Source organism: Vigna umbellata, chromosome 5, assembly GCF_029865625.1.
Source record: "Vigna umbellata cultivar VRB3 chromosome 5, Vumbellata_1.0, whole genome shotgun sequence".
Taxonomy (NCBI): domain Eukaryota; kingdom Viridiplantae; phylum Streptophyta; class Magnoliopsida; order Fabales; family Fabaceae; genus Vigna; species Vigna umbellata.
This window is the reverse complement of record NC_142169.1, coordinates 60,457,659-60,469,916: the sequence shown is the minus strand read 5'-3', so window position 1 is coordinate 60,469,916 and position 12,258 is coordinate 60,457,659. Positions and strand designations below refer to the sequence as shown.

At 30.0% G+C, this 12,258-nt stretch overlaps 3 protein-coding genes across 3 annotated transcripts; 2 read left to right on the top strand and 1 right to left on the bottom strand.

Annotated features, from left to right (window-relative positions):
• Positions 1-2,053: 2,053 nt before the first annotated feature.
• LOC124823284 (calmodulin-2-like) lies at positions 2,054-3,124 on the top strand. The gene is made up of 4 exons (XM_047295471.2): positions 2,054-2,217; positions 2,378-2,535; positions 2,658-2,738; positions 2,818-3,124. Exons 1-4 carry the CDS (start codon positions 2,142-2,144, stop codon positions 2,950-2,952), a joined length of 450 nt encoding a protein of 149 aa, XP_047151427.1. The 5' UTR covers positions 2,054-2,141; the 3' UTR covers positions 2,953-3,124.
• Positions 3,125-5,820: 2,696 nt separating this feature from the next.
• On the bottom strand, positions 5,821-8,299 carry LOC124823287 (putative aldo-keto reductase 1). Its single transcript, XM_047295473.2, has 7 exons — positions 8,133-8,299; positions 7,879-8,049; positions 7,501-7,704; positions 7,245-7,417; positions 7,067-7,163; positions 6,754-6,907; positions 5,821-6,299 (listed from the first exon to the last, which is right to left on the bottom strand). Exons 1-7 carry the CDS (start codon positions 8,184-8,186, stop codon positions 6,112-6,114), a joined length of 1,041 nt encoding a protein of 346 aa, XP_047151429.2. The 5' UTR covers positions 8,187-8,299; the 3' UTR covers positions 5,821-6,111.
• A 1,459-nt stretch (positions 8,300-9,758) lies between these two features.
• On the top strand, positions 9,759-12,258 carry LOC124823289 (putative aldo-keto reductase 1). The gene is made up of 7 exons (XM_047295474.2): positions 9,759-9,838; positions 9,930-10,097; positions 10,198-10,401; positions 10,498-10,670; positions 11,512-11,608; positions 11,696-11,849; positions 11,977-12,258. Exons 1-7 carry the CDS (start codon positions 9,794-9,796, stop codon positions 12,153-12,155), a joined length of 1,020 nt encoding a protein of 339 aa, XP_047151430.1. The 5' UTR covers positions 9,759-9,793; the 3' UTR covers positions 12,156-12,258.

Sequence of the window (12,258 nt, the reverse complement as noted above, 5' to 3'; positions counted from 1 at the left end):
TTACAGTTTGGACTAATAATACCATGAATAATTAATTTTAAATTCTTTTATAATAAGTTTGTAAGTCAAATAAATTGATGCAGAAAACACCTAACTTTTAATAAAAGATCTATAGACAATTAATATGCTCTTTTCTACAACACGTGTGTGATCCAACTCCCGGTAAAGACACGCTATTCAGTTACTGAATAAAAATCAAAGTCAATTGTTGGAATGTATCTGCATAATTATATTAATCAAAACCTAATCTAGCCATAAACAATATTAAGCATTTAGAATTATTTACAAAAAAATAGGAAACATTAGAACAATCAATAATTTGTATTTTAGTATAGCTGTAGATATTTATTGAAAACATATGTATTTACATTTAAACCTTTACAAAAAATAACAATAAACAAAAATATTATAATATATACTATGATACGAAATAAAAACATTACGATGCAATTTAAGCAAACCCTAATTTTAAAATCTAGTATTGACATGTTATAAACTAATTCTCATTCTTAATCTTTTGTAGCAATATACCTTTTAATTAATGAAATAAATTATAACATAATTGATATAAGGGTTAAATATATTTTTGATTTTTTAACTTTTAAGTTAAAATTAGAATTAGTCCTTTTTTGAAATTTTTATTTAATTTAGCCATCAATTTTAAAAATATGTAGATTTAATCATTTTAATTAAATTTTGTAAAGTTTATTTGATGTTTTAAACACATTTCATGATAATATTTGAATTGTTTTTTCTGTTTTTTTTTTCAATATTAGTTAAAAAATGCGTTTGAAACTTCAAATAAACTTAATAAATTTTGATTAAAATAATTAAATTCACCTAAGTTTAAAGACGTGTTTTTTTAGAGCTAAACATGTTTTTAATTTTTAAACTTAACTGTAAAATTATATTTTGTTTTTGTTTTAATTGTTTCTCAAATTTAAAAAATAAGTAAATATAGTACTTTTAATCTAATCATGTAAACTTATTTTAACGTGATATTTTATATTAGTATTTGATTATTTATATTATTTGATATATTTAAAGTTAAAGTTAGTATCAAATATCATAAAAAAAATTGATGTCGTTAAGTTAAAATAATTATTTCTATTGATATTTAAAATTTAATATCCAAAATATATTAAAATTTGAAACAATAACATATTTCAATTTGAAGTCTTGAGACTGAAAATATACTTAACGTTTTTTCTACGCATATCCATCCATTTAGTTGTTATATTGTTGTCCCTGGAATAGGGGATAGATTTTTTGTAGGACTTATATTTTCCTCTTTCCTAACTTTTCGGTCAACTTCTTTGTTAATTTCCAAATGCGACAACTCATATTTTGCCACTTTAATTTCATTATACTTTTTTTTTCACTATATTACCTCATTTGTTTTAAAGTCTGAAAACTATTTTTCAGATTTTAACAAAAATATATATCTTAATCTATGTATATAAATCAAGTTAATTTAACTATACAATTTAGCCATATTTAGTATTAATTGGTGGTTACAATAATTTCCTTTATACGGTCAGTTTTTACGGAAAAAATACTCTTGTCTAACATGCTTTAAAAAAATTACAAAAATAGTATATTTCATTTAAAATTTAATATAATCTTTTGCTGTAATTATATTTTACAAAACACAACATTATAATTGCATGTGCCGTACGTTCTATAGTTCAGCGCTTACGCATGGCAGGTATAATTAAAATAATTAATTTTTCAAACCTAAGTACATTCCTGACCTTGTTTCGTACGAAAACTGAGCACCTAATTTCACTAATTCGCCAAATTGAATAGTCAAGACAAAATACCTGGACTCTAGTTCGTCAAAACGACCACGTTTATTCAGTTTAGTTATTAAATTTATATATACACACAATTATATTCTATTTCGTTTTCACACTATTTTTATATTTCTATTATGTGTTATATGTATATATTATTTCCTTTTTTTTTTGTGTTTTACTCACACAACTAAAAAATAAGGTATGAAGGTACCATATATATATATATATATATATATATATATATGGCACGAGTGCTCCTTCGTCTCTGCATAAAATGAGTTTGTATTGTGGTGAAAGTTAGTTAGAAAATACCGTATTTGTGTATCATTACAGAGAGTGAGCATGAAGGAGGCCTTGAGGGAAGAACAGATTGGTGAGTTTTTGGAAGCCTTTTGTCTCTTTGACAAAGATGGAGATGGTATGTATATGTGTTTCTTAAGCTCTGTTTTCGCGTTCTTGAGATCTCACTTCCGTTTTCTTTTGATGGTTGAATTTGTACATTGATTTTCTTAATCATACACTCGATTGCATTTCTGTTGTGTGAATATGATATAAATGTTCATAAAATTGGAGAAAAGGCTGCATAAACATCGAAGAATTAGGCACTGCGATTCGCTCACTAGATGAAAATCCAACGCTGGAGGAGTTGCAAATCATGATGAGTGAAGTGGATACAGACGGCAACGGAACCATAGAATTCGGGGAATTCTTGAATCTCATGGCCAGAAAAATGAAGGTGCATATCAAATCGAATCACATGCTCATTAATTTTTATTCTATTTTATTTTTTCATATACTGTAGTAGTAGAGCACGAAGTCTTGACCACGACGCTTGTTGATTGTATTGTATTGGAAAAGGAAAGTGAAGCAGAAGAGGAACTGAAGGAAGCATTCAGAGTGTTTGACAAAGATCAAGACGGTTATATATCGGCGAGTGAGGTTAGATTTGTTGATTGGTGAGAGAATTGTGAGTGTTAATTGAATTTGTTGAATAAAATGGGTTAATGTGTGGGTGCAGTTGAGGTCTGTAATGAGGACCATTGGAGAGAAGGTGACAGACGAAGAAGTGGCACAGATGGTGAAAGAGGCTGATTTAGATGGTGACGGTCTCGTTGATTATGAGGAGTTTGTGAGAATGATGTTGGCTGCATAATCACATCAACCAAAAATACAGAAAAATATATATAATTTTATGTTTAGTTAGTATTAATTCCTGGACAGTAAATGCACTTCTTTCATTTTCTATTGCATGCCTGATAAGTTATCGTGTTGACAAAGAGGACAGTAGTTGAGAATGGAATTGACAAGATGATAATTTCTGACCCTGCAACTCTAAAGTCATCCTAAACGTGTCACGCAAAATTAAGGTGAAAATTTCTCATTTTTATTCATCAATAAGATCCTGAATTTCAACTAATGAAACTTGCTTTGACCTCTTTCTTTTTTTTTTCTTTTTTTTAATTTATGATTATATATTGTACTTTCATTTATTCGTTAAAGAAAATGTTTGGATGAAAAAAAAAATATTTTGTAAAAACAAAAAAGTTGACCATCATAAGAAAAACTCATTAATATAAATGTGACTTAGTCTTATTAATATTTCGTCTTTCGAAATGAATTGACACACGAAAGGGTGAAATACAAAATATTATGTGTATTATTACTTTTTATTAATTATTCATTTATTAACTTATATTTTATTTCATTATAGTTTAAGTTTAAGAATGCATTTAAAGATATTTTCATCTATTAATTAAGTTTAAGGAAAAAGATCTTTCAATATATGACAATATTTCTTTTAGTTATTACAAAAATATTAGTGGATAAGTGTGTGAACATATTTTCAAAATTAAATGATTCAACATTAAACTAATATTAATGAAATATTATAATAGTGTAATATAATATTAAAATATGATATTGTATTTTAATATTAGTATTACAAAAATAATAAATAAAACATATTTTTTAGGTTATTAACATTTAAAATACATATAAAAAGTCAAATTAAATATATTATGATACTTGAATCGAATTTTCAATAATATAAATCAATCTTCATCTATCTTTCATGAATTTTAACTAAAATGAATATGATTAATGAAGATTTAAAAAAATAAATGATATTCGATTCCGACATAATACATTTATTTTCCATTAACAACACGTAATTATAAATTCATTAGTTTTCTTAATCCACTAATTTCAAATTAGTTGCTTTTAACTCATAAACCTACTGGACGCGAACATGACACTACATAAAAACAACTCTAACTGCTAATCACGGATGAATAATTAAAAGAAATACATAAAGGAATAATATATTACGTACCAGTTACGTATAGTTCAAAATTATATAGAAAAAGATTAATTACATTATTTAAAAAGAAGTATACATCTAAATCATTAAACTCTTTTTGAGAAATACAAATTTAAAGTTAGACACATTAATTTGACACCCTTTATATGTACTCAATAATCTTGTATTATTTATTCTCTATTAAAATCTTAATACAGAAAATATAGATACAAGAAAACATGATTAGTAACCTCTGTGTCGATTTGAAGCATCTCACTTAAGAGATTAATTCAAAAGTTATATACAAAATCTGAAATAACAAATGTAAAGAAATAATTTGTGTGAATAAGGGTGATGATAAGCAAACATCTCATTTTTCACTAAATGCTTATCAAACACCAATAAAAAGTCTTTTTATTTTAACGTATATAATATAATTTATAATGAATTATATATAAAATTTAAAATATTATTTTTAATTAGATGTTATAAATGTGTATAAAAATTGAAAGTTATAGTGTATAATTTTTCAATAGAAAAAAACAAGAAGGAAATGGTGAATAAACTTTGATTTAGGATTACCAATATAAACACAAAGAATTCATGAAGAGATACAACATTAATGAAATCTAAGATCAATTCTATAAAGGAATTGATAACACTCTTTATCCAAAACCTTAAAATAATGGATTAATGGATCTTCATCTTTATATATTGTTTCACTTTTTCATTTTTACTCAATATGGAACTTGGACACTTATTCTCAACATCGATGTTAAAAAAAACATGTGTTCAATTTGTCTACATTAGTTCAAAAATGAGATAAAAATAAGGATCTTATTATAATATCATTATCGTTCATTCTAACCCCTTAATGTCATTACTTTTGTTGTTAAGATTTTTAGGCAAACTTATTGAAAAAGAGATAGCTATGTCTTGGAATGATAAAAAACAAGTTATTATGAAAAATAAACTATCTCTTGATAACTCTAGTAGAGAAGATAATTTACAAAAATTCGTTGGATTTCAATTTTTTACATATCTATTATATGATAGATACAGAATGTTAGATCTATCTGGGTGGAAAATGACTATATGATACAATTGTTTAAATATATTATTTGTAATATTTAGATATGTAAAGATCTCTTTTATGTTTTGTCCTGGGAATTTTTGGTGTTGTTTGTGAGTTATGTATGTTAAGAAAGAGATTCAGTTTCAATTTTTGATCTCCTTTATTTTTATTGATATTGTATATAGATTGAGGAATAGAGTTTTTGGTAGGCTTAAGATTTATAATCCAATATAAGTGAGTCTTTGCTCATTGATGTTTTAGGTATGCAATGTGCACTCAAGTTTTTCATTTCTTGTAGACGTTAATTACTGGATAGATTTGCAGTTTTTGAATACTGAAAAACTATAACTATTGGCTCCATAGCCCTAAAATACATGAAACAGATCCACCTGTTACATAGCCTACAACATGGGCGGCTAATTAATAAAAAGGAACCAACTCCTTTTGCATATACTTACTGGGAATTACTTGGAATTGGGCTTCTTTTTAAGAGGAATGAGGTACATTTGTTCATTATTTATAAAAGTGAGGTAGTTAACTTCAAATTTACCGTTTAAGAATAAATCATATAGAGTCCAAACCATTTTTAAATTAAGTCGTCATAAGTAAGTACAAGACTTTTCATTAAATTTGAGTGCACATTTGGATACCTAAAACATTAATGAGCAAAGACTCACCTACCTCAGAGTGTACATTGCATTATTCATTGTTTTTTTGTTACATCACAAACTTGTACAGCAAACTACAAACTTGAACCAACCAAATATTTCAATCATGGAGAGGCCATAATCGAATTGGATTTATTAAATTCAACACGCATATTCGAACACTGATACTAAGGATTTTACATACGATGACAGACATCAGCTAACTCGTGCTCATCTCACGAATAGTAGTGCATATTGTTCCATTGAAAAAGAATTTTGAGTGATTGAAGTTTAGACCCTGGGATCTTTTGGAGGTGTATTAGCAACAGTCCACGCAAAACTAGCTAATCCATAGAAGTGTCGATTCCCTGCTACGCCATCAATGGGAACTGCCTCAGAAATTTCTCTCAACTCACTTTCTGCTAATTTCAATGATACCCCACCAATGTTTTGATCCAGGTTCTTAATCTTAGTAGTGCCTGTACGCTCCAAACAAATTCAGAAAAATAATTAAGTGTACACTTATGGATAACCACATTTAAGAAGCATACCCGCATGAATAATAACTTGAGTTTTGAAAATGGTCGATTGATGACAATTCATATGTAATAAGAAATACCATATAAAAACTTTTCCAATGTGTTTAAACATACCCAATAATTGCACCTGATAATTTTACTCAAAAGAAAAACACACTAAATGCATGAGTTTATTGCAGACGTTCCCCACGAGAAAAGTACATATGTGTTTAATTTGTTGTGTTAACATTGCACGGGTGAATTAACAAAAGTAAGCATAGTAGGTTGCTAGATTGAGGGTGCAAGAATCATAATCCATGCTAAGGTTTCTAGTTAATAGAAGTAGTAAGTGTGTTAATTTTAATACTTTATCAGTTTATATATTTAAAACAGAAAAATATATTTAGTCACTCACCAGGAATAGGCGCAACATCATTGCCTTGGTGGAGCATCCATGCCAATGCCAACTGTGAAGGAGTGCAGTGGTGTTTCGCAGCAAGTCTTTCTAATTTCTCATACAGTCTTTTGTTCTTGTCCAGGTTCTCAGTTTGGAAGCGTGGATGTCTCATCTGATAAGTGAAACAAATATTTATCACACACCCAGATTCATCTTAAAATTTTCTTTTTAAGTGAAGTCTTTTTGATGTGGAAAATCAATGCTTTTGTTCAAGTATTTGCGTTTTGATGAACACATGATCAAAGATGAAGAACATTGATAACTATTATACCAGGAAGCTAACAGTTGACACGGTTTCCAGAACTCCTTTGCCACCAAAGAAACCTCGACCAAGAGGGCTGTATGGTACAATTCCAATGCCAAGCTCCCTGTATCAAATACATTTTTTTATCACTTTTCATGCAGCTAGCTGATGTGTATGTTACAGCTGGAGAAGAAGTTGAACTTACCTGCAGAGAGGAACTATCTCCTCCTCAATGTCACGAGTCCAAAGGGACCACTCCATTTGAACAGCAGTGATGGGATGAACAGCATGTGCTCTCCTTATAGTATCTGGACTTGCTTCAGATAATCCAATATACCTCACTTTCCCCTCTTCCACCAGTTTCTTGAGTTCACCTACCTATAATACTATTACCATTACAAAACCATTGATATAATATGTACTAAAAACTATTGATAGATTTAGAGGAACAAATCCTTAACTGTATCTTCTATTGGTACTGATAAGTCCACTCTGTGCTGATAATAGAGATCAATGTACTCAACACCAAGACGTTTCAAGCTGCCTTCACAGCATGACCGCACGTACTCTGGCGTGCCCTTAACAGACATTCCAGAAAAATCAATCTTTGTTATGCCAAATTTGGTAGCTATTTGGATCTTTTCTCTTGGTAGCTGCTTCAGAGCCTGGTCAAGCAGAATAAAACAAAGTAATCAACCATCATGACAAAGTGATTCCACTGACCCTTTATAAAAAGAAAACGCAATTTTGCAGTAGAAAATGATGGGATTTATGTCAAACAGGTACTGAACATATATAACATTCAAACTCGTCACTGTGGAAAGAATTCATTTTGATACCTTTCCGACCAAAATTTCGTTAGCATGGTCGACCCCATAAATATCAGAAGTGTCAAAGAAAGTGATTCCTTGATCGAATGCATGTTTAATAACAGATATGCCTTCCTCGTCCGGAAGTGGATCATTGTAAATTCCAGTGAGACCCATACAACCGTATCCCAACTTCGAAACCTGTTCAAAAAATCAGAATACCATGCTTGCCAAAGCAATGAAATTGAATCATAAAAAAGAGAAAAACTAAGAATATTTAATACCTCGAGGCCTTGAGTTCCGAGTTTCACACGAGGAATTTTCACAATCTGCGCCATTTGATGAGTTCGCTGCAATGCCTTTGGTGTTGATGAGTTTGTTGCTATAAACTACATTTGAACTTTGATATATATATATATATATAGAGAGAGAGAGATAGAGAGAGATACAGAGAGTGCAAGTGGTCTACTGTTGGGAGGGAATAGAATTCTGTTAATTAAAGTCAACTTTTTTATTTCTTTGTTGCAGTAAATTCAACTACTTTTAATTTGACATTTAGTTTATCGATGTCAGTCAATTTAGCTACTTTTATAATTACATCAACTGTTATGAACGTATTGACATCGTCATTGAATATGTCAGTAACGTTGATTTGATCATATCTCACCAATTATTATTCATGTTAAAATACAAGACCGGCAATTAGAAGGGGAATTTTATTTTGATTTTGCTTTTGCACTTTTATAATATTATATATTCTCTCTAAGACGGTGTTCTTTTAACTGGATTTGAACGGGAGGATTTGAGAGGATTTGAAGATAAATTTTTTTGTCGTTTATTTGAGTGAATTTGAAGGTAAATAAGAGTGAATTTGGAAATAATTTTTTTTAATTTGTCACGTCAATACAATTCTATAGTAATTCTCACAAATTTTATTTCCAAATTCACTCTTGTTTAACTCCAAATTTACTCAAATAAACTGACAAAAAACTTTATCTTCAAATCCTCTCAAATTCCCTCAAATCCACTTCCTCAAATGCAATAAAAAAAACAGAACCTTAAAGAGAATATATAATATTATAAAATACAATTATAGTTATTTAAATATAACTATAACATAATATATATATATATATAAAAGATACTATGTTACTAAGAGTTATATCACATCAAAACTAAAAGTGCAATCCTAAAATTTTATAAAAATATATACATAGTCATCCTCCTACTTTATGTTGTTTGTTGGATCACCACCTTGTACCTGACCTACAAAACACCATCAACTACTTACACTATTAAGATGTTCATAACAAACAAATATATACACAGATAAAAGGGTAACTTAATTTACCAAAAAAAATACATACAACTAAATTATGAATATTAACACATAAACACAAATATACCAAGCAATGTCAATGGATTCAATCATTAATTCTAAATTTGACCATATGAATTTATACATTGATGTTAAATTTTTGTCAGTTATGCACTTATTGCTGTTTCTAGTGTTTTCATAACCATTGTCAATAGTTGCCAAGAGAAAATTCCTAGATTAGGAACTCTTGTTCCTCTTATCACATACCTCAGTGTTCTCTACTTGATCATTCTCGTACAACCAAAAATAAGAACTCATTCAACAAGCAATCAGAACATGCTTTCACCTTATCTTTGTAAATAATAGGCTAATGGACCCATTCCTGTTAAAATTAAAGTGTTCATATGTCATTTCCTAAGATTTATATATATAGAATTCTCTAGCAGCCATATAACAATAATATAAATTTGTGATAGATTAATTACTTATAAAAATCCTTCTCTGCTACGTGGTTGAGAAGTCAAAATAAGCGTCGCAGTAAAGTTAGATCTACCAACACATATTTATAGAGGAACAGAAGAAAGACATGGTACAAAAATTTAGAGAAATTCGCATAGGAGCAAAAACATGGCAGATATTCCTCGAGTGAAGCTTGGAAGTCAAGGTCTTGAGGTTAGTTCCTACGTTGTTACATTGATCTGATGTCTTTCATTAATTTGTGTTGTGTGAATCATTTTTGGTTACTGCTTTTGGTGTGTTCAAGGTTTCTAAGTTGGGATATGGGTGTATGGGTCTGACCGGAGTGTACAACGATCCTGTCCCCGAAGAGGTTGGCATATCTTTGATCAAATATGCATTCAGTAAAGGGATCACTTTCTTTGACACATCAGATTTTTATGGACCCCATGCCAATGAAGTTTTGATCGGAAAGGTCAACTACCTTATATTATAACACTTTCAACATGTCTGTTTCAGTTTAACAGATAACAATCGACGATGTAATGTAACATGAGATTTTGATTAACTCTCAGGCGCTCAGCGACTTGCCTCGAGATCAGATTCAGATTGCCACAAAGTTTGGGATCGTCGAAATGGTTTCAGATAATGTGATAGTGAACGGTTCTCCTGAATATGTTCGATCATGTTGCGAGGGTAGCCTTCAACGCCTTGGTGTCAGCTACATTGATCTGTATTATCAGCACCGTGTTGACACCTCAGTACCAATCGAGGATACTGTTAGTGTGCCATCAAACACTTTTTGAAATTCTTGATGTGAGGTTGATTTGGTGGCTCTGTGTTTTATATGTTGTTGTGTTTCTTTTGAATGACAGATGGGTGAGCTGAAAAAGCTGGTCCAAGAGGGAAAGATAAGATACATAGGATTGTCGGAAGCAAGCCCTGACACAATTAGGAGGGCACATGCTGTTCATCCCATCACTGCTCTGCAAATGGAGTGGTCCATCTGGAGTCGTGAAATTGAGCAAGAAATTGTTCCACTTTGCAGGTACTTCTCGTAGCTGTGTCTGATGTAAATGTTTTTTGAGACAATTTGATCATTTGTTTCCACAAACCGTGGAAGGTGTTGTATCATGGGCGGTCTTGTCATTTAAGATCAACGTTTAGATCTGTAACACTGTTAAATATTGACCAAAAAATAGGAAAATTATTTTTTAACCTTTACAATTCATTTTAAAGATATCTTGATCATTAAAAAAATTGTAATCATAAAGAAAAATAAATTTTAATAAAAGATAAATAATGACTATAAAATATGTGTAAAAATTTATTGAGCTTGAAAATAATAGTATTCACCTTAATATAACATACATATTTTAAAGAATTGAAGTAAAAGAATTAAATTTAAGAGATTAGTTTCAAGCAAAAAGAAAATGATATATTTTAGTTTTTACATTCATTTTTTAGACCTACTTTTGTGATTAAATAGTTTTACTTGCTTGAATTGGAACCGTTTAAATTTGTGCATTATTTAGGAAGTTAAATATGACTTGGAAGTCTAATTGAAATAAAAAATTTGAATGCTATATAACAAAAACAAGATTCCCAAACATAGAGTCTTAGTTTTATATTACATGTAGCAAGTTTTTTATACAAGACAACTCATACTTGGTAAATCTCACATCTATTCCAATAAAAAAGTTCTAGCAAGGTTTGTATTAGAGTTGGATTCACCTCAATTAGGACCATTGAAGTGTGTTTAAAAAATCGGCAGAAAAATAAGACCCACAAACATAAAACTTTAAGGTTTGACTATGAAAAGTGATGACATGTTTCTTACATATGAAAACAAGTTATTTCTTTCATTTCTTGACTAAGAGCACTTACAGGGAGCTTGGAATTGGATTAGTACCATACAGTCCCATTGGCCGTGGTTTTTTTGGTGGCAAGGCTATTGTGGAAAGTGTGCCTGCAGACAGTTTTCTGGTATGAAGTAAATCCTTTGTTCTGAATTCTTTTGATTTTGAAAGTTTTCCATGTTTGTTGTTCATAACATCTCTTTCAACCTACCAGGCAATTCAACCAAGGCTACAAGGGGAGAACTTTGACAAGAACAAGATCTTATATTCCAGGATAGAAAAGTTGGCTGAGAAGTATGGATGTACACCTTCACAGCTTGCTCTTGCATGGATTCTTCATCAAGGAAATGACTTGGCACCAATCCCAGGTGAGTGAATCAAACTTGCTGTATGAATTAACGATTAGTCCGAAAATGACAATTACTGGTCGTGTTCTTTTCGCTGACAACTATCAGTCATTTTTAACAAAGACCTGTTTTGTTTCATGTATTGTAGGAACGACTAAGATAAAAAATCTTGATAGTAATATCAGTTCATGTGAAGTGAAGCTGAGTGAAAATGAATTGAGGGAGATTACAGATGCTGTACCAATATCTGAGGTGGCTGGAGATTGGACTACTGATACATTTGTTAGATGTTCATGGAAGTTTGCTAATACTCCACCAAAAGCATAGCTAGATTTATGCTAATTAAGCACCTCATAGAGCTCAAACTTTTATTTAATCAAGTTTCAAGTAGCCTTGCATCCTCTCAATAAAAAGTAATTGTTGTTGTTCA

Excerpts from the sequence above, each read along its gene's own strand:
- LOC124823289 (XM_047295474.2), top strand. The coding sequence starts at position 9,794 with ATGGCAGATATTCCTCGAGTGAAGCTTGGAAGTCAAGGTCTTGAG. Across the intron at positions 10,402-10,497 it reads CAGTACCAATCGAGGATACT|ATGGGTGAGCTGAAAAAGCT; the intron begins GTTAGTGTGCCA and ends TTTGAATGACAG. Across the intron at positions 11,609-11,695 it reads TGCCTGCAGACAGTTTTCTG|GCAATTCAACCAAGGCTACA; the intron begins GTATGAAGTAAA and ends TCAACCTACCAG.
- LOC124823284 (XM_047295471.2), top strand. The coding sequence starts at position 2,142 with ATGAAGGAGGCCTTGAGGGAAGAACAGATTGGTGAGTTTTTGGAAGCC. Across the intron at positions 2,218-2,377 it reads CTTTGACAAAGATGGAGATG|GCTGCATAAACATCGAAGAA; the intron begins GTATGTATATGT and ends ATTGGAGAAAAG. Across the intron at positions 2,739-2,817 it reads GTTATATATCGGCGAGTGAG|TTGAGGTCTGTAATGAGGAC; the intron begins GTTAGATTTGTT and ends GTGTGGGTGCAG.
- LOC124823287 (XM_047295473.2), bottom strand. The coding sequence starts at position 8,186 with ATGGCGCAGATTGTGAAAATTCCTCGTGTGAAACTCGGAACTCAAGGC. Across the intron at positions 7,418-7,500 it reads CAGTACCAATAGAAGATACA|GTAGGTGAACTCAAGAAACT; the intron begins GTTAAGGATTTG and ends ATAGTATTATAG. Across the intron at positions 6,908-7,066 it reads TGTCAACTGTTAGCTTCCTG|ATGAGACATCCACGCTTCCA; the intron begins GTATAATAGTTA and ends TTCACTTATCAG.